The sequence below is a fragment of the Nyctereutes procyonoides genome, unplaced genomic scaffold (genome assembly GCF_905146905.1).
Source record: "Nyctereutes procyonoides isolate TBG_1078 unplaced genomic scaffold, NYPRO_anot_genome, whole genome shotgun sequence".
NCBI lineage: Eukaryota > Metazoa > Chordata > Mammalia > Carnivora > Canidae > Nyctereutes > Nyctereutes procyonoides.
The window spans coordinates 14,357,692-14,381,509 of record NW_026575155.1 but is presented as its reverse complement, the minus strand read 5'-3'; the positions used below and the strand labels follow the sequence as shown (position 1 = coordinate 14,381,509).

At 51.2% G+C, this 23,818-nt stretch overlaps 1 protein-coding gene across 1 annotated transcript in view; it reads right to left on the bottom strand.

The window, feature by feature from the left end:
• Window positions 1-13,452, bottom strand: part of MX1 (MX dynamin like GTPase 1) — a 29,368-nt gene extending 15,916 nt beyond the window's left edge. The window contains exons 1-6 of the mRNA XM_055313758.1: window positions 13,365-13,452; window positions 9,492-9,582; window positions 8,386-8,506; window positions 4,424-4,610; window positions 3,003-3,140; window positions 642-796 (exon numbers count right to left, since the gene is read on the bottom strand). Of these exons, the coding sequence (XP_055169733.1) occupies window positions 642-796; window positions 3,003-3,140; window positions 4,424-4,610; window positions 8,386-8,484 (579 nt within the window). The 5' untranslated portion in view covers window positions 8,485-8,506; window positions 9,492-9,582; window positions 13,365-13,452. The remainder of the gene's footprint in view (window positions 1-641; window positions 797-3,002; window positions 3,141-4,423; window positions 4,611-8,385; window positions 8,507-9,491; window positions 9,583-13,364) is intronic.
• Between the last annotated feature and the right edge of the window lie 10,366 nt (window positions 13,453-23,818).

Sequence of the window (23,818 nt, the reverse complement as noted above, 5' to 3'; positions counted from 1 at the left end):
AGAGCAGGGACAGGGCCTAACCTTGCACTTGCTTTGGGACCTCAAAGTCCCGGGAGTATCTCCCCAAAAGAAATGAGCCCACAGCAAATCCTGGTGGCACTTAAAACTCATGCCTGGGTTACAAGAATCCAAGTTTCCCCATGGCAGAAACAGAGCTCTGAGGTCCAGAGCTCTGGGAAAACACCAGATCTTAGCCCATTAACTGCCTTCTAAGCCTCCAAAGCTGATAACCACAGGGAAAAATAAAACTCAAAAAAGCACTCAACTGTGCCCTAAATCTTTATTTCATCTATTGGCTGACATTCGCCAATACGAAAATATCATTATACTTGTTTCTAATGCTTTCTCTCCCCACATAAAACCCCTTCCTAATACACATTGGTCTAGATACGCCACAAAATGTAACTATAACCAAAAACGAGTCATGGGGTAAAACCCAAACGTGTGTAAAATGGATTTCCAGTCTTGCCTGTTGGTCTCACACTCCCCAGAGTGCCTCCATCTGGCTTGGTAGAGGCCACAGAGACCACCACGCTCTCCCCATCCCCTTCACACCTCCTGAGATTCACTATCCTGGCTCAGCCCTGAACCCACTGCTGTCTGGGGCACCACTCTGCACCCCTCCCAGACCAAGGTTTTACCTGGCGTCCGATGTCAGCTGGCTGATTGCCCACAGCCACCCTGGTGATGCCAGGGAGGTCTATCAGGGTCAGATCCGGGACATGAGGAGAGCTGACCTCCAGGCTGATTAGCTCATGACTGATCCCCTGTCCTTCCCCGGCAATGGCATCCTGGGCTAGGAAAGGGGGAAATGAGAGAAACTCAACAGAGCTTATAGTGGAAGCATCTCCCTACAGCCCTACAGCAAAACTTCCCTGCCATGAGTCCTGGACAAGGCATATCTGGAACAGATGTACTTTTCTGGAGCTAAAAGGAACCTCAAAGGATAACTCAGTATTTTCTTTGCCAATGGGAAGAACCATATGCAGAGAGACCTAGTGAAAACATCCCTCAAGATCACCCCCACCTGTACCAGTTCAGAGCTGGGCAGGCCTGAGTTCTTCCTGCTGTCACACCTAAATCTTCCCATTGATGTCATTAGGAAATTACCAACAAGGTAAAATGAAAGCAAATAAAAACACACAGGGACTCTTGAAACATGATCTGGGAAGGTATGGAGGGGAACGTGCTTGTTTCAAGCAAGATGAGCACTGGTATTCCATTATGGGATTTCATTTTACTTCTTCCTCCTTAATGATGAAAATTTCAAGATATAAATGGATTTTGTCAAATTGTTAGCTGCTACCATTTGACTTCTTTCTACACCCAGAATGCCTTTTTGGCTTGTTTTATACAGTCAGGAACTTGGGATGAGAGTAACAGCAATAGCGTGTGTGTCATCATCTGATAACTGTGCCTCCAATTTCCATTTACCTGACATGTGGTTGTGAGATTAAGTCTGGCCCATGAGGTAAATGTGACAAAGGCACAGGCAACCTCCAGAAACTCTCCTGAACAGGCAGGAAAAGCCCTGTGCTGGTCTCCAGCTGGCTGGGACAAGGGAATTCTGATTAATCATGTGGCTTTGGGAGTGACAGCCACACACAATGAGAAACATGGGAGGCTGGTTCCTGACGCTGGAACCCTCAAACCAGCTCTGGTCTGCCCACCTCCAGACATCTATGTGAGAGAGAAATAAAATGGGCACATTGTTTAAACCACCGTGTTAGCAGCCTACTTGCACAAATGGCCTCAACAGTCCCTTCCATCGCTGTCTGCATGCTCCTCTACAGGGTGACCTTCTCCCATTCAGACAGTCTGTCCCTTGACATTGGGCTTGCCCATGTGACCCCCTTTGGCTGACAGGACATCACAGAATGGATTGCAATAGAGATTGAGAACTTGTGCATGGGGCTCCTCCTCCCTTGCTGCTGGGAACCCCTCTACCACCATCTAAAGTGCCCAACTTGGCCTCCTGGAAGAGTATGGCCACCACATGGAGAGAAGGCCTGGTCATTGCAGCCCTGAGCTTGGGTATGTGACCAAAGCCATCTTGGACTGCTGGCCCCAGCCAAGCCAGCTGATCCTCCGAATCAGGAGTAATGAACAGTTCCAAGCCATTGGGTTTTGAGATCAGTTTGTTACACAGAAAGGGCCAATTAAGTATACACAGTGGTTTTGAATTTTCTGCCCCAGGAGCCAACCTGACCCCAACAATCACACAATAGCGTTTTGACTATAAAACATCCCTTAACTTTTGTAAAAACAGTCTGTAAATACGACTTAGGGCTTTTACTTCATAAAAGTCAAACTCCTTTTCTGCTGCTCAATATTAATGTTATGCTACTTTTGAACCCTCCTCAAATGATTGAAAAGCTTATTTATTCTCCTCAGTCTCAGCAGCAACCAATGGGGTCACTACTGGTCCTTCCCTACTTCAAGTGCTATTTCCCCTTTCAGATGCTTCAAGTTGGCAGCATGACCTGCATGGCTTGCATTCACTGAGACCTATCGTAAGTCAGCCCAAGCTAGGATTATGCACACACATGCATTTCACTCTTGGCGGAAAGGGCCCCAGGAAAGCTTCTAAAGAGGGTTCAGGAGTGTTCCAGAATGCCTTTCAACCAGGTGAATTCCCAAGTGAATGGGAAAGAGGTTTCCCAGCCCCACAACCCGATTCTTCCTCCATCAGATCTGTGGAGGGGGAAAGCCCTTGAATAAAGGACAGCTCCTTGTTTAAATTTTAAAATTCACATTACCTCCAGATACTTACTTACAAACTAAGCAATAAATTGCTGAGATCAGATCCTGTCCAAGGTGCTGGTCATAATGAGGGTCAAAGAAGAGAAGCTATGAGGGAGCCAGGGCCTGATGCACACAGGGTGAGAGGAGGACCAGCCCAGAAAGGGAAGGTAGGAACAATGACAGATGGACCTCCTCCCACTTCACACAGGTGACCAGACATCCAAGCAGGTGATGACAAACAAACGTGGGGCACTCACCTTTATTGATTTCCACTTCCACCTCTGAAGGGTCTGAAATCTCCATCTCAGTATCCTGGTAACTGACTTTGCCTCTCCACTCATCCTCATTTATGAGCTTCTTCAGCTTCAGCACCAGAGGACATCTTGTAACAATACCTGGAGACCACATGCACATCAGTCCTATAAACTCTGCTCTTAGTGGTCCCAGAGGGTGGCCTCAGACCAGTGGTGTACAAACTTTTCCATGATCATCTGGGCAGACTTCTAAAGCTTTCTGATCTTATTCTGTCACATTCAGATGCATTATGTCTGGGGTGGCCTTAGAAATATGCATCTAGAGTACACATCCCAGGTAATTTTTTGCTCACAAATGCTTGAAAGCCATCACTTTAGGTTTCTCACTTCATCTCAGTGTTTTGCCATCAGCTCAGGTGGCACACTGCAGTGAGAAACCCCCAAACTCAGGTAAATATCCTCCATTATTCCCCAGGATACAGGATCTACTACCATCAGGGATGCGTACTGCTGTCACCAGGCCATCCTACCACAATCCCTTTGCTCCAAACTTCCAGATCCCACCCTCTACATCTGATCTGTACTTCAAGGTCCATCTCAGGTCTACCTCCTTCCCTTCAGCCCTCACTGATCCCTTGGCCTTGGCACTCAAACAGCACCACTAACCAGAGCACCAATCTTGACCTCCCATTCGGAGGGTCACTTCATGAGAAGGGGCTCAGGAAAGACACCCACATGCACATGGTTCTAGGGACCCAACTACATTTACTTAGACCTTCCACAAAGTGCAGGTTACATACAATACATACAAAAATATGCAACACAAGGGTGCTATGGACTGAATCATGACCCCCCCCCCATTCATATGTTGAAGCCCTAACCTTCAATGTGACTGTATTTGGAGATGGGGCCTTTCTTCAAAAGGGTAATTAAGGGGCGCCTGGGTGGCTCAGTGGTTGAGCACCTACCTTCAGCTTAAGGAATGATCCCAGGGTCCTAGGATTGAGTCCCACATAGGGCTCCCTGCAGGGAGCCTGCTTCTCCCTCTGCCTATGTCTCTGCCTCTCTGTGCCTCTCATGATTAAATAAAGAAAATCTTTTTTTTTTTTTTTAAAGGGGTAATTAAAGTTAAATGAGCTCATAAGAATGGGGCCCTAACAAATATGATGGCATCCATACAAAAAAAAAAGGAAAGTCATCAGACATCTGCATGCACAGAGAAAGGGCCACATGAGGACACAATAAGAGGATGATCATCTGCATGAAGAGAAAGGTCTTGGGAGAAGCCAACCCTGTTAACACCTTGGTCTTGGACTTCCAGCCTTCAAAACTATGAGAAATAAATTTTTGTTGTTTTAGCCTTGTAGTCTGTGGCATTTTGTTATGGCTGCCTGAGCTGACTAATACAGAGGGCAAGTTCTTACCACTGCCTCTTGGAAGGGCAACTCCTGACAGAGCCTCCAGCACAGAGCTCTTGCCCGAGCTCTGGTCCCCAATGACAGCAATGGCCGGCAGGGCCAGGTCCTGCTCCACACCCAGCGCCCGCAGGGAGTCGATGAGGTCAATGCACGGGCGTACCTTCTCCTCATATTGGCTACACAGGCTGTTCCCCTAAAGAAAGCAGAATCAAAGAATTCTGTCCTGGCCTGGAGGACTTGTTCCATCAAAGATGGACAACTTCAATCATCCTAATACCATAGGTTCATGGAGCTCACAAAAGAGAATGGGAAAGGAACAGAAAGAAATATGTAAAGAAATAATAGATAAAAATTTCCCAAACTTGTTGAATGATGAACCCAAAGACCCAAGAAGCTCCAGGAATCCCAAATGTAAGAAACATAAACTACATCAAGGCCCATTTTAATCAAATTGCTCAAAACTGGTGATGGAGAGAAAGTTCAAGCAGCCAGGGACTATGTTACACATTAAGGAGCAAAGATGAAATTTACAGTAGATTTCTCATCAGAAACAATACAAATAAGAAGAGAGTGGAATAGCCTTTTTTAAATACTGGGGGATTGGGGGAAAAAAATCCATCAACCTAGAATTCTATACCCAGCCAAAATATCTTTTTAGCAAATGAAGGCAAAGACTTTTTCAGACATAAAAAAGTAAATGAATTCATCACCAGCAGTTCAGCACCATAGGGAATATTAAAGAGTCCTTCTTTAAAATCATAAAAAATAATTTGATTACTTCAAAGAAGGTAGGGGCAGAGAAAAAGAGAAATAAAGGACAGGTAGGTCAAACGGAAAGCAAATAGTAAAATTACCTCAAACTTAGTTACATTAACATGCACAATAAATATAAATGTTCTAAATATGCCTGGAATAGTCAAAGTGATTTTGAAAAAGAAGAACAAAGTTGGAGAACTAACATTATCTGATTTCAATATTTACTTAAAAAGCTTCAGTAACCAAAACAATGTGATACTGGTGCAAACATAAAGAAGGAGATAATAGAACAGAATATGTATTCCAGAAATAAATTGACATTATGTATGGCCACCTGATTTTTGACAAAAGTTCAAAGGCAATGTAGTAGAAGGATACGTTTTTCAACAAAGGGTGCTGGGAGAACTGGGCGTATATATACATGCACAAAAGAATTTTGTGTCTATATTCCACATCATATAAAAAAATTAACTCACAATGGATCATAGACCTAAATGCAAAACCCAAAACCAAAACTACAGAACTTCTAGAAGAAAACAGGAGAATAATCTTTGTGGCTGAGGATTAGGCAATGTTTTCTTAGATGTGGCCCCCAAAGTACAATTCCTAAAAGAACCATTGATAAATTGGACTTCATCAAAATTGAAAAGACCCAATCTTTAAAAAAGATTTTTAGGAGAATAAAAGCAAGCCATAATCTGGGAGAAAATGTTTGCAAAACATATATCTGATAAAGGAATTATGCCCATAATATATAAAGGACTCTCAAAACTCAACAAGAGAACAACCTACCTGATTAAGAAGAAAATACAAGAATGGACTTTGTAATATATATATAAGTTTTAGTAGTTCCTTTATATCATGGTGAGAAGCTATTTATAGTTTGTGCCAGATCAGCTTTCATTGTTGGGCGCCATCCTGTGCATTGCAGGAGGTTTAGCAGAACGCCTGGCTCGTCATTCACCCTGAGGTGAATACCACCAAAGTGGTGTTTGAAGACCCCAAAATGATTTCAGACATTGCCATGTGTTCCAAGGGGATAAAGCAGCTCTGGCTGAGAACCACTACCTTACAAAGTTCGTGAGTACAAAAGTTGAAACACAGACAATGCTGACAGATTTCTGCAGAGAAGGGGGTCCATACAGACAAAGACCCCCTTGACCCAATGTTAGTGGGGCCCCTTTGAGCCCTCTTCTCTGCTTTACCTCTTGGGGTGCTGAGTCCAGATTTAGCAAAGAATCTGCTAAGGCAGTTCATCCAGAATCCACTCACCGTTTAGAGTCAATCAAGTTCCCTCCCCTGGCCCCTTGTTGCTAGCCTGATCTTAGTAACTCTTGCTCCTCTCTCTCACCCTTCTGGCTGTCTATATATCCCCATCGTCCCTTGTTACCCTGACTTCGATCTCTCTCCCTTATAGCCATAGCCTCCAATAAAATCCTCCTGCTTGTGTTTTTAACAAGCACCTGCTGTGATTTTTCTCTATAACAAACTTCAGAAAGGTCTGGAGAACACCTCCACAAGAAAAGCCCTGTGGTGGTAATGCTGGAAGCCTGCCTACACCTTTGTACCCACCAGACGCCATCTTAGCCTTTCTCATGGGTTCTTTTAGGTTTTCATTTCTTTATATCACCCATTCACAAGAGTTTATAAAACATGAATAGTAGTGCTTGTGCATGAGCCAATTACCTGAATTAAGAAAACACACAATCTAAAAAGAAAACACCAAAATTCCAGTATGCTCCCCCATCACCTTCCTGCTGTCACCCCTCCCCCCACCCAGGGTCCCTCCAGCCTGAGCTCATAAGAACCTTGTTCTTCTGTATGGCTCTCTCACCTACCCATCTTGAAGCAATACACTGCTTCCCGCTGCCTGACTTGGAACTTTATATAAATGGGACCACACCATACATTTTTTCGATGACTTGACTCTGTTTCACCATGAGGTTTTTCAGACCTCATGCCTTGATTCTGACGCCTATATAAGAATTCTACTGCATGAGCGTACCGCTATCTACATATGTGTCCACCATTCACGGGTGCTTGTGTTGATTCTGGGTTTTGCTATCATAAAACAACATCATTTTGAACATGGCTCTCAGCGAGTACACCTGCAAGAATTCGCATAGTGGTTCTCGAACCTGAGCACCAACAGGATCACCCAGGAGGGCCCATGAAAACACAGATGGTAGGCGCCACCCCTGGAGTTCCTAGTGCTTTAGGTCTGGGGGAGGTGGCTGTGTGGGGATGATATTTGCATTTCAGACACATTTGCATTTCGAGCTTTCCAGGCCTTATTGAGGATGCTGGTCTCCACACTTGGAGAACCAAGGTCTACAAGGTCTACGCGTGGAGATAGAATTGCTGAATTATAAAATACACCCACTCAATGTGCCTGGAAAAGGCCAAGCTATGGCCAAGTAAGTGCCTACAAGTAGCATGAGCTCTTACCGCCCCATATGCTGCTGGTTAGAGTCAGGCAAGAGACACAGTTATATTAGGAGCCCTCTTATCTTTCTATGCCCTTCAGTGTGGCTTTTAATATTGTTTAAAATATATCAAGCATCAATTACAAATATGGAGTCAACTTGAAAGAGGTTGACGACCTATGTGACTTTCAGATGCATGACAGCAGTAAAGAGAGCTCTCTCTCTCTCATAGTCACATGAAGTAAATACTATTATCATTCCCACTCGGGAGATGGAAAGCCAGGCTTTCAAACCAGGGAGGGAGAGCCATGTTATAAACAAGATCCTACAGCTGGAAGTGTCCGCATTAGGATAAAACTCAGGTCAGACCAATTCCACAGGCCAAGTTTGGCTCCCCCCACCCCTGCAAAAACCCCCCCTTGATTCTGGAAAAAAGGGCACCACATGGCTTCCCTTTGAGGGAGCGTCACAATGACACCTCAGGGTTGCAACTGGAGGTGGAGCCATGTAGTGGGCACGGGACAGCACAGTGGTCCTTGAACCAGGAGCCCGTCAGTGTCTCCCGTGGCTTCCCAGGCTGAAACTGCACCCCATCAACCAGCATCAGCCAAGACGGGCCCCAGCTGAACAAGGGAGGGATCACACAGGCAAGCAGGGCAAGAGGGATAAGGAAGCAGCATCTGACATGGGGTGGGGGCAGCAGGGAGGAAGCACGGTCTACATGGACAGTCCTCACACAACACAGCTCATGTCCACACAGATAGACGTTTTCAGATAGCAACTTACTATTCCCTGATTTTTCTCTGCCTTCTCAGTAAGTCCGTTTAGTAACACATGATTGGGTACAGGATTCGAGTCAGTGATTTTTCCTTGAGAATTAACCATCTTCTTCCTTTATCAATGCAGCCTAAAACCAAAGCACATCAGAATTAAGACAGTTCAGAAGCTGAGCTACCGTCAGTCACAGAAATACGCCTACTGCAAGACACAGCGGGGACCCACCCTGGGCTCCTTAACTCTTTAGGAAAAGAGTTAAGGAAAAGAAATGACAACAAGGAGCCAAATGATGAATGGAGACAGACCTGCCTCCCAGCCCAGCCCTCTTCAGGAATGTGCTCCAGAGCCCAAAAGAGTCCTTCCAACTACATACTTCCTGTTACAATTTGAGGTTGAACATCAAAAATCTTTTTGCCATAAATTTAAATTGTGGCAAAGAATAAAATTACTGATGCGCTTTTGAAATTCACGTGTAAAAGTAAAATTATTACAGAACCACTTCCAATGTAGCTGCAGGAATCTGAATATTATGGGAATTTGTTTTTTTGTTTTGTTTTGTTTTTTGTTTATTTTATTTTATTTTTTTATTATGGGAATTTGATACCCAATATTATGGTTGAAAAAAATACCTGACCTTTAGGTTCTTTTACTTTGTTCCTCTTGCTCTAGACTTCATATTTTTATTCCATTTCCCCCATACAAGTGTATCTTACTGCCTTTTACTGTATTTTTCCCAGTTTCATTGAGGCATAACTGACATCCATCACTGCATAAGTGTGAGGCGTACAGCACGATGGTCTGATTTATACATTTTGTGTATTTTGAACCTATTTTGATTACCACCATAGGTTCCATTAACACCCACCTTCTCCTATAGATACAATATAGATACAGTATCATTTTCTTTTGAAAGAAGTTAATCAACCACTTTAGCATACTCATCTGCATCCAAAAATACATATACATACATATTTGAAATTCATTTTTCATAACTTCGGGGACCACAAGTCTCTAAATATTAAATTTTACACATCTAATAATCTCAGGTAAAAGTACATGAGAATTTTTCCGTAACTTGAAATAAATGTTATGAAAATTATAAAGCACGTACTTACCTCCAACACAACTTCCTTTTAACTTGACGATGTAGCGCTGACTAGCTGGACCGAATCGCAGAGCTGTTCTCTCACGCCCGGTGATCACAACCTGGGTGAATAAATGTGAGCGCACATCAATGGAAAGTCCCACTGCTGAGAACGGTGTGCAGGGGATGTGCGTTGAAGCGAGGTCATGGTTCTCAGAATCCTTTTGGTAACTCTTAAATATCTTAGTTCTAAGATAGATGGACAAGGCACAGAGCCTTGCTATAAATTTACTGCCTGACACCAAGATTTTTTTTTTTTGATGCTCTCTATGCTTCTTTTCACAAGACCCTCCCCCAAGAGCTATGCAATCTTCCTTTAATATCGGGGCAGTTGAGGGGTGCCTGGATGGTGCAGTCAGTTGGGAAACCAACTCCTAGCTTCCGCTTGAATTGTGATCTCAAGATTGTGGGATTGAGCCCCGAGTCGGGCTCCATGCTCAGTGTGTGGGGTCTGCTCTTCCCTCTGTCCCTCCTGCTCATGCTCTCTCTCTCAAATAAATAAATAAATCTTTATAAACAAACAAACAAACAAATATTGGGGCAGTTGAAAGAGCCAGGTTAAGAAAAAGGGTGAGGGGAGAGAGGGATGTATTCTTTTTTTTTTTTTTTGGATGTATTCCTTTTAATGCAAGTGGGAGAAAAGTTTTCTGAAAGGCAATCGATTGTAAAGACTACTTACAGAATATGGAAATTTGGAAATTTACTTCCTTGGCTCCCCTTCCTTCCCCTCTATGCTTTTGGAATTGTTCTGTGCTCAAGGGGTCCCAGACTGGAGCTCCAGGTTGAAGACCACAGCTGCCTCAGTTGGCCTTAATGCATCCAGTCAGGACATCGGTGGTCCCCAGGGCTTGTACCTCCATGACCACAGGTTCAGATTCGGTCAACACAGGATTTTGTGAAAATTTCAGGAGCAAGGTGATCTCCGTCATTAAAGCCCATTTCTTTTTCTTTTCTTTTCTTTTCTTTTCTTTCTTTTTTTTTTTTTAAGATTTTATCCATTTATTCATGAGAATCAGAGAGAGAGAGGCAGAGACACAGGCAGAGGGAGAAGCAGGCTCCCCTCAGGGAACCTGATGTGGGACTTGATCCCAGGACCTTGGGACCCACTGAACCACTCAGGTGCCCCAATTAAAGCTCATTTCTTACTCATCCATTACACTCAGCACCCCACGGCAGCTGTCAAACTCAACTGAATGCATTCACTAGTTCCAGCCTTGGTGGAGTCAAACTCCCAGCCCCAAACGGCTTATAAAATGTCTAACCTCGGGTAGCCCGGGTGGCTCAGCGGTTTAGTGCCTGCCTTCGGCCCAGGGCATGATCCTGGAGTCCCCGGATCAGGTCGCACATCGGGCTCCCTGACTGGAGCCTGCTTCTCCCTCTGCCTGTGTCTCTGTCCCTCTCCCCCCTCTCTCTTTCTCTCTGTGTCCCTCATGAATAAATAAATAAAATCTTAACAAAACAAAAATAAAATGTCTAATCCCTATCCCATGTTTATAGACAAGACTGCGAGGAGTACTGAGGTAGGTGCACACCACCCCCAAGCCTCCATCCTCACCCATCTTGCTCAACCCCAGCAGCCAGGACGGACGGCCTCTTCTCTAACTGCCAAAGTTTGGGGCAGGGGTGGGGGAGACTACCTAGGGCAGGTCTGTGAATACTCAGGGCCCTGCTGTCCGCCGAGGCAGCTGTCCGGCTGCCCCTTGAATGTTTGATTTCAGAGAGCAGAAGTTTGCCAGTGGCTTCCAGACCCAGACACCATCCAGCAGCAGGGTCACTGGGCAGTCTCCGCACTGGGGGGTGGAGGTGGCATTCAACGGGTGCCAAGTGGGTTGCCACCCTTGTGGGAAAGCCTCCTCAACCCAGACCCCATAGAGATCTCCCGACCCCTCATAAGCACCACCAACCAGTGCGCATCCTGCCAAATGACCGATTCAAAGTCCACAACGTGCCCAACAAAAATTAAGTTCAGTTTTAAAACTAATCCTCACAGAACTTAAATTTACCTTTTTCTCTTGAAACCCCCTGACGTTTAAAATTTTTATGGTGTACTTTAGACCTAATGCTCTCCACTCAAAGCTCAGTGCTGGGAGGTGAAGGGAGGGGGTGTTAGAATGGGAGGGAAGCCAGGATGGAAATGGGGGGAAGGGACGCCCGCATGACAGGGGCTCCTGGCCATCCTGGCCAGCAGCTTGGATCCAAAGTGGAAAAAAAGAAAATGAGGGATGCCCGGGTGGCTCAGCGGTTGAGCGTCTGCCTTCAGCCCAGGGCGTGATCCTGGAGACCCGGGACCGAGTCCCACATCGGGCTCCCTGCATGGAGCCTGCTTCTCCCTCTGCCTGTCTCTGCCTCTCTCTGTGTGTGTCTTTCATGAATAAATAAATAAATATTTAAAAAAAATTTTTTTAAAAATGACACAGGGCTCCTGGGTGGCTCGGCGGTTTAGCACCTGCCTTTGGCCCAGAGCATGATCCTGGAGTCCCAGGATTGAGTCCCGCGTGGGGCTCCCTGCATGGAGCCTGCTTCTCCCTCTGCCTGTGTCTCTGCCTCTCTCTGTCTCTCATGAATAAATAAAATATTTTTTAAAAAATGACACAGCTAGACATTTCAGGAGCCGCCTGGGACTGACAGCTAAGGGTCAGAATCACTTGACAAAGTCCGATTTAAAATTTAACCAAATTCCTAGAATCCCACGGGCACAGCTCAGCGGTCACCAGGGGTGGACAGAGTGCAGGTGTCAGAGCCTGGTTCCCTAGGTCAGCCCCCAGGACTGTCTCACCTCCCTCCATCCCTGGGGACTAGCGTGTTCGCAGCCCATTCCTGGGCAGGGGTCCCTCCCCAGACGCCTGGGCCCCCCCGGGGCGGGCCTGGCACCTGCCGCTCCTTCCCGCTGCTTGGCTCGGGACTCGGCGCGCCCCCTAGCGGGGACCCTCCGCTCCACCCTCCGCGTCCGCAGCGGCTCCTGCGGACCCCGCGTCTACGCAGTCCCAACCGTGCGCCCGCCCGGCTTGCGCTCCCCGACAGTGGGAAAAGTGACAAAGTCAAAACGTCCCCGGAGCAATGGGGAGGCCGGAAGGGGCCTGTACCATTCCTCCTCAGTCCCACCGAGGACCCTCCGCGGCGGGCCTCCGCGGAGAAAGAGGCAATAGTACGTCTCCCACCGACATCCGCCACTCCTGCACCCCGGCCCACGAGAAGCCGCCATCACCCCGAACCCTTGCATTGCTCTCGGGTGGACTAATGGTCAAAACAGCCCCTCCCCACCCCCTTCCAGGAAACATCATTCCTGCCCTTGGTTGGGCGGACTGCTCTTACGCTTTTGCCAAGACCTTGCGTGTCCCGGATTGCGCATCTCGGCTATTCCCGAACAAACCCACTTGGGCGGGCGAAAGAACTCACTGCTTTATTTTTCGGGTCAACAGCAGGAAATACAAAAGGGCCCGAGGGGTGATCCACCCTGGAGGTGGCCGTGGAGGCCCCGCCGCGGTGGATGTGAAACTTTCTCAGTGCGCATTCCCTGAGAGACCCCCCCCCCACCTGGCTGCCACCCCCTCCGCCTGCCCACCTTCCCCAGCAGAAGATCCCGCAGGGTTGAGAGGGGCGCTGTTCCTGATGAGTCATCAGAGCCTCAGCAGCCTGTTGGCCCGAAGAGAACCAGGCGCGCTAGAGCGCAGCATCCCCATCCCCATCCCCATCATCACCAGGGCCAGCCGCTACAATCTCCCATCCCGCATCTCTCTCCCACCCCCCCGCGCCCGCCGCCCCGGAGAGCTGGTTTCTGCAGCCAGCACACCCCCCCCCCACCAGCCCGATGGAAGATGCTGGGACCCAGGAGCGCGACACTCACCTGTCCCCGCGCAGCCGCGAGGGCCACCGGCTGCCCCTCGGCTTTTATGCAGCGCCAGGCGCCGCCCCTCGCGGTCCGCCCGCCCCCGCAGCCGCCGCGGCGGAGAAACGAAACTCTGCTGGACGCCAGGGAGGGGGCTCCGGCGGCGCAGAAACGAAACCGGGCACCCCGCCCCCCTCCGCCTCTGCGCCCCGGGGAGCCCATCGCGGGGGGGGGGCGCAGGCCCCTGGGAATAGCACAGGATTGCCAATCACAAGCAAGCTATGGCAAAACCACAGGCAAGTCCAACACACAGAAGGGAGGAACGTTATTTTATGGAGAAGTTGGAGGAAATGGTGGGGGGGGGGGATGTTGAACAAAAGTCTATTGGAGAAAAGCGAGCATGGGGGTGACGGCAGTTTCCCGTTGGCTGAGATGCACGGGTGGCATTTCTGGTTCCAGGTGCGGCGCGCACGCTTCCCTGTTGGGCCCTAACTGATGGTTCTCCCCTGTCGTGAGTCTGCGCTGGATCTGCGCCTGGCCTGTCACTGACACCCAGTGGCGCCACCCTCCCCACTTAGCATCCCGCTTCTACTCCAGTGAGCTTCTCTTTATTTTCACCAGATCCTCATCCTCTGCCTCCTTGTCCACGTCAGGTCCTCTGGGGAGTTGGGCGCATCTGATTTCTCCAGGATGGAGATGGAGGTGGGGGAGGTGGAGGCAGAGAGCAAGCAGGCCCAAGAGTGGCCCTCCCTGGGCGGGGAGTCACATTTCCTCTTGGAAGGCCTCTCCATTCTCCTTAGCTCGGCTCGGAGTCCCAGACAAGAGGCTCCCGGAAGGCTGTGATGGGAAAGGGCCACCCCAGTCTGCTGGAAGACCCCAGAACCCACCTCAGCTCCAAGCCCCCCAGGGTCAGGGAAAGCCCAGATGGAAACAAAGGTAGTATGGCCCACCCCAGAAAAGGGGAGGAGGCCCCACAGTTAGACTCTCTGGTTGAACTCTGCTCTGCAGGATCCACTGTGGGGGTCTGGGCAGCCCAGCCAGGAGGGGGGCAGAAGGGGGCTCAGGCTCTCCCCATCATCAGGGAGGACTTTTGGTCTGGCCACTCACTCCTGTGAGCCTCAGTTACTCTCTGGTCAGGAGGTAGAATGACACCAATTCCTGATGGGCTGTGAGCAGGATGGAGGAAAGGTGCCCATGGGTACACGGGAAAGTGTGGGTGCGCGTGCAATGATAGGACGCAGAACTCCGAGGAATGATGGTCCTTTTGCAAACCCAGGAGGCTCTCCCCAACCACTCAGGTTGAGGAATGACATCACAAAGTGCTTTGGGGCAAAAGTGACAGCCAGGTGGAACCAGTCAATGCCCGGGCCAGGACTAGGGGAAGGTGGCTGATAGGTCTGGTGTGCCAAATTTAAAAGGCACTGCTCGACTGCCAGCTATTTGGCGCCTCCCTCTCCTGATGCCAGGGACTCCTGGTGTGAGATTTTAGTACCTCCCTGTTTCTAATCTGCTCATTATAGGAAGTTCCCTGAAGGGCCCAGGGGCTTGTGAGGGGGTGTAATTCAGAAATAACACAATAGTAGGTCCTAGGTCCTGAGTAAGGCCGTGCCACACGCCAGCCCCAGAGAGTAAGTCACCCGCACGGCCCTCCTATGACACGAGGAAGGCAGGAAGGCTATCACTCCCAGTTTATGCATGAGATGGGGAGACCAAGGAATGAGGTCCCTGCTGGGTCCCAGGGCTAGGAAGGGGCCAGCACGCAGGAGAGCTCAGACTGCCACCCCAGGTTTATTCCTCAGCTCTGGAGCATCTTCCCTTTGCTCCTCCACAGGCTCACAGTCTTCCACCCGAATTACTGACGATTCCTTCTCTAGAAAAAACAAACAAACAAACAAAAACAACCCTCACTGATGACTGTGTATTCTATCAAGTAAGTGTCAAACTCAGCCTTTGAGAACTGTCTTTCCGGCTCCACACCCCACTCAGACATCCCTGAATGCAGCCCACGGTACTATTGCCTTCCTCCCAGGCTCCCAGAGACACCCTCTCCTCCCCTGCCAAGTCCCAACTGTGATGCTCCCTGTCTATGCAGCCACCCTTGGGAGCTCCTTCCAAGCCTGGGTCATGCCTCTTCCAGCCCATCAGCCCATCTTAGCTCAGTCTTAGATGTTGTTGCTCTCAGGTGGATGTTGTTGGGTGGTGGGCGGGAGGGATGCGGTTATCACCTACCTCCACGGGGCTGACATGTCCACAAAGGCAAGCCTGCTCCCTCCAGTGCCTACCACCTACCAACAGCAGGTGCTCCGTAAGCATGGGCTGAGTTTAATGGACTGAGGTGCCCAGCCCCCTCCCCCTGGGCCACCAGGGCCAGTGGGCACTGCCCTCTTACTGTTGTTTCCTGTGTGCATTAAAAGACATCTGGCAAAAACCCACAGAGAAGCACATTAGTAGACAAACAATCACCCTGCTGCCAGTACCCAGGTGCCCAGGACACCCCAGGTGTCTCTGGTCCTTGTCCAACCCTCTCTCCACCAGACAGGCCTGGCCCTGACCTGCTGCGGACAGCTGTGCTGGTGTTAATGGATGGAAAGCCACGCCTGGGAAGCTGCGGGGTGGCTCCCTACCTCCTCCAAGCCAGTGGATTTTCCCCACTACCCCCTCCGTGGAAATGGACAGCACCCGGCTTACATGCTGTAGGGAGTGGGAGTGTGTGGGGTGTTCCCACCTGCTTAGCTTGGCGCGCCAGCCGTGCCCGTGCCCAGCCTCCCCTGGCTCAGCCCTGCTCCCACTGCTTATTGCTCACTACACACAACTCCTCCAGCTACTCCTTCACCTGGGGGGGGGGTGCTCCTCCTCCTCCACCTGCACGCTGGGCTCCTTCCCAGCTCACAGCCTCCAGCCACCTTTCCCAGACCCAGGGGCCGCTTCCTGAGAGCCCCAGCTTCCCTCCCATTCCCACTCGCGGACCGTGGCCTCATCGCTCGGCCTCGACCTCCGTGAAGGCCCGTCGAGCCCCCAGGTGGCCCCAGGGCCGCAGCAGGCCGGTGCAGCTGCTGCTGCACTTGGGTCTAGCACAGCGCGTGGCGCATAGTATTTCGATCACGCTTCTAGGATGAGCGCGTGAATGGGGAGCGGGGGGACTGGCTGTGCTCCTCAGGCGACCCCCGGGGGCTTTACCCTCAGCGCCTCCTCCCTGATTTCCTTTCCCAGTCACCTCGGGTTCAGTTTCAGTTTCTTTTTTCCCTAGGTTCCCAGAAAGGAAACTCACGAGAGCGGAAGGAGGGGGCGACGCCGAGGAGGAGGAAGGGGAGGCACCGGGATGAGGATGGAGCCGGGCCAGAGGAGGGAGGGGGCGGCCCTGGGAGGAGGAGGGGCGGCCCTGAGAGGAACGGGGGCGGCGCCGGGGGAGGCCCTACAGCGCGGTGCCCCCGGGAGGTCCGGCGCAGCCTGGACGTGGTTCTGCCGGTGCCCGTGCCGGTGCCGGTGCCGGTGCGGGGGAGGGGGCGGCCCTGGGAGGAACGGGGGCGGGGCCTGGAGGAGAGGGGGCGGGTTCAGGGGCTTGGGACGGGCCTGGAGAGGGGTGGGGCCAGAGGAGGAGGGGCGGCTCTGGGAGGAGGAGGGGAGGGGCCTGGACGGGAGGGGGCGGGGCCAGAGGGGGCGGGGCGGCCGTGGGAGGAACCGGGGCGGGACCGGGGAGGCCCTCCGGCCGGGGCACCTCCCGGAGGTCCAGCGCAGCCTGGACGCGGTTCTGCCGGTGCGGGCTCCGGGGAGGGGGGGAGGGGCGGGGCCTGGAGGGAAGGGGCGGGGCCGCAGTAGAAGGGGCGGGGCCAGAGGAGGGGCGGGACCGCAGCAGAGGGGGCGGGGCCAGAGGGGAGGGGCCAGAGGAGGGGAGGGACCGCAGGAGAGGGGGAGGGGCCAGAGGAGGAGGGACGACCGTGGGAGGAACGGGGGCGGGGCCGCAGGAGAGGGGCGGGGCCAGAGGAGGGGCGGGACCGCAGCAGAGGGGGCGGGGCCAGAGGAGGGGAGGGACCGCAGGAGAGGGGGCGGGGCCAGAGGAGGAGGGGCGGCCGTGGGAGGAACGGGGGCGGGGCCGCAGGAGAGGGGCGGGGCCAGAGGAGGGGCGGCCCTGGGAGGGCCGCGGGAGGGCCGGGGCGGGACCGGCGGAGGCCCTCCAGCCCGGGAGCCTCCGGGAGGCGCCGCGCAGCCTGGACTCGGTTCTCCGGTGCCGGGAAGGGGTGGGAGCTCGAGGGGGCGCGCGGGGCGTCTGACGCCGCCTGGGCCGGGGGGCAGAGCAGTGGGCCCCCGCGCAGCGTCCCCTCTGTGCCGCCCGGGGCGCGAGGCCAGAGTACGGTGTCCTTTGCCCGGTTTTGTTTTCTCCTCCATAGATCCGGCCCCAGATTCGTGCTTCTCAAAGGAGGGACCAGCAGCATCGGCGTCACCCGGAAGCTTGCAGGAACTGCAGGGTCTGGGGCCACCCCAAGACCACTGAATCAATCTGCATTTCAAGGAGGTTCTCCAAGTGGCTCGTCTGCAATTCAAGCGTGAGAACCTGGTGCCTGCAAGACTGCTATTTATTTGGTGCTTAAGTGTAGGGCTCGGGGTTGCCTTCAAAGCCCCAGGCCCGACAGAGCGCCGGTGCCAGAGCAGATAAGCTACCAGAATGGTGAAGCTGAGCTGGCGGCCCTGGGCCCTGGGCTGGTGTCGCGGGGCCCACCCGACCTGCAGTGACGGGAAGGCCGGTGGCCATCACAAGGTCTTTTTTCTGCGATAGGGCCTGGTGGTGGTTGCTTTGTGAAAGCTTGTTGTTCAGATAAGGGAGGCTGTTGCCGGGTGACCTGCCTTCCCAGGACCTTTCCCAAAGGGCTTCTGGGAATTGGTGCAATCCGTTCTTTTCACCAATTCTCAAATACCAAGCCAGTCAGTGGCATTCCTCCTCTACCTGCAACGGGCTCAGTATTTCATCCTATAGGAAGTGGGATGCTTGCTCGGGCAGCCTGTATATAGTGTAGGAAGTGGAGAGACCCGCACAAATACCTCTATTAAAAATGCCATCCCTTGGCTGTGGAGCATTCATGCAATATTAACCCTGTCGGATTCTGGGCCAATTTCTGCGATCTCCAATATACCGAGAATCAGTCAAATAGGAGGTGGAGACTCAGAGAGGGGGACTCCTTTGCCTGAACTCAGACAGCTAGTGAGAAACTGAGACTCCTTTCCATGCTTTCACAGGCCAGCCTGCTTTCTGGGTTGCCATTCCAAGCACCTGCCTGCCAGCCATTACTCATTGCTCCGAAAAACATGTCTAAAATGTCTGCGGTGTGCGAGGTACCATGATAAGAACAGGCTTCTGTGTTGAAAAGTTGTCTTCACGCTGCCTGTCATCACACTCGGGCAGCTTTAAGGAAAATGTAATCAATCCTATTTACAAAATGCCATCCTGATCCTGATAATCCTATAGACCTTTCATTTGGGCTGCCATGTTGTGGTAACGCCCCAACATGTGACCTGGCACAGAACTGATGTCTTTGGCCACGGCTACCGAGGGCCTGAGGCCTGTCTACAACAGATGAGTGAGCTGGGAGCCTGTATCAGCTTCCCGCAGCTGCTGTAACAAATTGCCACTTACACAACAGACACTTACACTCTTACGGTTCTGAGGCCAGAAGTCCAAGGTCAGTTTCCCATGGGGCTGAAGTCACGGTGTTGACGGGGCCATATTCCCTTTAGAGACTCTGGCCACAATACTTCTCCTTGCCCTGTCCCACTTCGAGAGCTGCATCCTTGCTTGCTTGGCTCATGGCCGCTTCCTCCTTCTCCAAAGCCAGCAGGGTAGTGTCTTCCGACATGCTCCTTCTTTACGTTGACTTCTCTGTAGCCAGCTCTTGCTCCCCTTCCCTCTCATGATGACACCTGTGATGGCATCTAGAGGCCCACTCGGGTAATTGGGGGGCATCTCCCTATCTTTGGGAGCACAGATTCCAGAGTAACCAGAAAAGTGTCCCATTTAGGTAGGGAAAGCAAGGGGGTTTTATGAGAAAGAAGAAGAAAGTAATCACGTGATTTAGATAAGGAAGAAAAGAAACCTGTGGATTCAGTGCTAGCCAGCCGAGCTGCTTTTCATGACCAGCTAATCAATTCTTTTATTGGTGCTGTCAAGCAAAACTATTCCTGGTATGCATTAGTTAACTCTTTGCTCATCATAGGGTTCATATCAGCAGTTTTGTGGCCGAATGCTAGTCGTTCTGGTGGATTTTATGAACTGCTTGCTGGATTCTGACCCAGTTCCAGCTGATTAGTTAGAAAGCAAAATGCAGCCTCAACATAGAATCTCTCTGTGCAGAGATTGTATCCAGTTCTGGTCACATTCGCAGGCGCCAGGGATTGGGGCCTGGCTGTCTGGGAGGCCGTTCTTCAGCCCACCACAGAAGCGAATCCTCCTCCAGCTGAGCCTCAAGCTGAGTGCAGGTGCCTGGCCCACAGCTGTACAGGCTCCATGAGACACCTGCCTCCACCACCACCCCCTTCCGCCCCGCCCTGGGACCTAGAGGCACCTGCTGAGGAACACGGTAATTCGTGATCCAGAGAAACTGAGATAGGAAATTTTGGGGTTTAAAATTGGGATAGTTTTTTTTTTTTAAGTTTTTATCTATTCATGAGAGAGAGAGGCAGAGACCCAGGCAGAGGAGAAGCAGGCTCTGCCCATGGAGCTCAATGCGGGACCTTCTCCCTGGACCCGGGGATCACCCCCTGCAAGCTGAAGCCACCCAGGCGCCCCAGGGGATAATTTGTTAGGTAACAATAGATAACCAACACAGCATGTCCCTGCGTGTGACAAAAGAGGCATGGAGGGCCTCAAGGAGTAGAAACTAGATGGGAAATCGCCTATTGATACCTTTACATGAATACTCTTGGGTCTCATCACTGTACCGTTGACTGGACACCCCCACCCCCACCCCGCTGCAGCCCCGCAGGAGCAACTGCCACCCAGAGGAATAGCAGGAGGTAGACACACAGGGGCATGGATCCATGTTACAGCGGCCACCAGACTGCGATGGAAGCAGGTCTCACCAGCAGGGGCTGTTGTGCAGCACCCCGGCCAGAGGAGAAGGGAGGGTCCCACAGGGTAAGGGAAGCTGTGGCAGACTGAATATACTCACACAGCACCCAGACGGGCTGTAAACCCAGGGCTGTCATGACAACCTGCCTGGGAAACCAATCTGTTCTCTGCAGTAACCAGCCCAGGTGAGCCAGCCCCTCGTAAGCCAGATGGCGGGACGTCCCCCCTGCTAGCACCAACAATCCGGGAAGTTAAACAATCATCCCTACAATGGTTAGCCCCAGATGACCAGTGTTTGCCTAATAACAGACAGTTCCCTAATTCTGTAACGGGCCAACCAGAGAAAGCCGAATGTGTACCCCTGACCACGTGGGATGTCTGCTTCTCATTAGGGGCCCACAGCTTCCCGGGGCCACAGCCCCTTCCGGGCACAGCCGGGGACCGTCCGAGGTTTCCACTGTGAAGCTTTGCCACTGCTCTCCCTGCCCGGGGGGGGGGGGGGGGGGGGGGGGGGCTCTGCCAAAACCTAAGCGATGGTGGCTCCCCTCTGTGCCATAGTCTGCTTGTTCCCGTTTGGGTGGCCTTCCTTCCGCACTTGTTAGGAGCGAAAGCACAGCCCCACAGTAACCCTGGAAGAGGAAACCGTCGTGGGCATGCGTGTGCCTGCGTGTGTGCATGTGCGTGTGTGTGAGGGAGCCACCCTGGGATAAAGCAGGGAAAGCAGGGAACACTCCCGGGCAGCCCCGGTGGCGCAGCGGTTTAGCGCCGCCTGCAGCCCAGAGTGTGATCCTGGAGTCCCTGGATCGAGTCCCACGTCAGGCTCTCTGCATGGAGCCTGCTTCTCCCTCTGCCTGTGTCTATGCATCTCTCTCTCTGTGTCTCTCATGAATAAATAAATAAATAAAAAGTCTTGGAAAAAAAAAAAAGGAGTGTGATCCCAGTGGATGTAGGGACGGGTGTGGCAACATCCAAATCCTGCCTCCCCTGCCTTTCACCTGCTCTGCTGGACCACAGTGAAGTGGGGGGCCCTGGGCCTCACCTGCCCCCCACTGCAAATCGGGGGGGAAGTGGGCTACCCAGCAACTGAGCAGGGCTCCCGGTAGCCTCCCTGCAAATCCTCTGTACTCTGATTTTCCTCACCTGCTGGGTGGGCGCAGAGGATCTGGAGGGGGCTCGAAGGCCCGGCGATGGTGGGGCCCCAGGGATCGTGTGGCTCAGAACCCTGCTAGTCGGCGTGGATGTCCGTGATGTGAGTGGGGAGCACACTTGGGTTGTGTTAAGCTGAGGAGATCTCGAGGGGCTATTGCAGCAACCGTCTTATCCTGAGAGAAGGTGGGCATTCAGCCCCTTGCTCCCACCCTGCTGGGAGGCCCGGGGTGGTGCACCTTGCCATGTGGCCCCAGAAACTGTGTTCCAGTGCTAACCCCCGGAGCCTAGGAATGTGACCTCATTTGGATAGCATCTTTGCAGATGTCATCAAGTTACAGATCTCAGGATGAGGTCATCCTGACTCAGCCTGATTACCGGTGTCTATAAAAGAGAAAGGAGAGGGACACTTGGCCTGAGAGACCCAGAGGAGGCCATGGAAGAAGGGGTGGAGACGGGGCTAACACAGGGGCCAGGCACAGAAGGCCAAGGACGCGGTGGCCACCGGCAACCAGGGGAGCCACCTGGACAGGTTCTCTGCTCCAGGAGGAGCCAACTCTGCCAACACCTTGGCTTCAGACCTCCAGGCTCCAGGCTATGAGAGAGCAGATTTCTGCAGTGTGAAGCCATCCAGTTCATGGTCCCCCCATGATGCTGGGACCCCAGGCCTGAGCAACCTCCCTGTGTGCTCACACCTGGGCTTGGGGGTCCATCCCCAGGTGGCAGATGAGAAGCTCTGGTTGAGGCCATGCGTGTGTGTGTGTGTGCATATGTGTGCATATATGTGAGGTGAGGAGGCTCTGAATATGCGATTAATGGAATAAATATTAAATATGAGATTTTCTTTTCCTCAGACTTCATTTTCACAACAGCATTTATAATTTGAAGGCTCAGAAACAAACAAACAAGGAATCAAAGACAGTGGGTCTTCTCAGCAATGCTACCAACTATTTGTGTATGTGACCCGACTCATAAACCAAGGGGAAATTATGTACAATGAGTCCAAATTACCAAAAAAAAAATTAAAGGACACCTGAACTGAGACTCGTATTTTCTCTTTCATACGCTCTTTTCATAACTCTCAGCTTCGATATGATATTGCAAACATTCTCTAAAACCTAGGACATTTTACAAGACAAGGTTCTCCAATTTTGCCACTTCAGTTCAAGACAGTATCAGAAGAGGAATTTGGCAAGATGACGAAATGAAAGGCATCCAAATCAGAAAGGAAGAAGCACAATAATCTCTGCTCAAAGATTATGACTTTATATGTGGAAACCCACAAATAAACCCACTACACACACACACACACACACACACACACACACACGCAAACTTGTTAGGATTAATGAACAAATTGGAGAGTGTCAAAATACAAAACTGACACATAAAAGTCAGTTGCATTTCTTTGCGCTAACAATGAATGATCCGGAAAGGGAATGAAGAAAAACCATTCCACTTATGACAGCGTCAAAAAGAATAAATTACTTGGGGTTTAGCTTAATCACAGAAGTGAAATACATACAGACTGAAAACTACACAACGTTGCTCAAAGACATTAAAAGAGTCACAAATAAATGGAAAGGCACCCAATGTTCATGGATAGCAATATTTATTTTTTTGTATATTCTTTTTTGGAGTTTGATTTGCCAACATATAGCATAACCCCCAGTGCTCATCCTGTCTAGTGCCCCCCTCACTGACCTTCACTCAGTCACCCTGTCCCCATGCCCACCTCCCCTTCCACTACCCCTTGTTCATTTCCCAGAGTTAGGAGTCGCTCATGTTCTGTCTCCCTCTCTGATATTTCCCACTCATTTTCTCTCCTTTCCCCTATAATCCCTTTCACTATTTTTTATAGTCCCCGAATGAATGAGACCATATAATGTTTGTCCTTCTCTGATTGACTTACTTGACTCAGCATAATACCCCCCAGTTCTATCCATGTCGAAGCAAATGATGGGTCTTCGTCATTTCTGATGGCTGAGGAATATTCCATTGTATACATAGACCACATCTCCTTTATCCATTAATCTGTCAATGGGCACCGAGGCTCCTTCCACAGTTTGGCTACTGTGGACATTGCTGCTATAAACAAAGGGGTGCAGGTGTCCTGGTGTTACACTGCATCAGTATCTTTGGGGTAAATCCCCAGCAGTGCAATTGCTGGGTCATAGGGTAGTTCTAGTTTTAAATCTTTGAGGAACCTCCACACAGTTTTCCAGAGTGGCTGCACCAGTTCACATTCCCACCAACAGTGCAGGAGGGT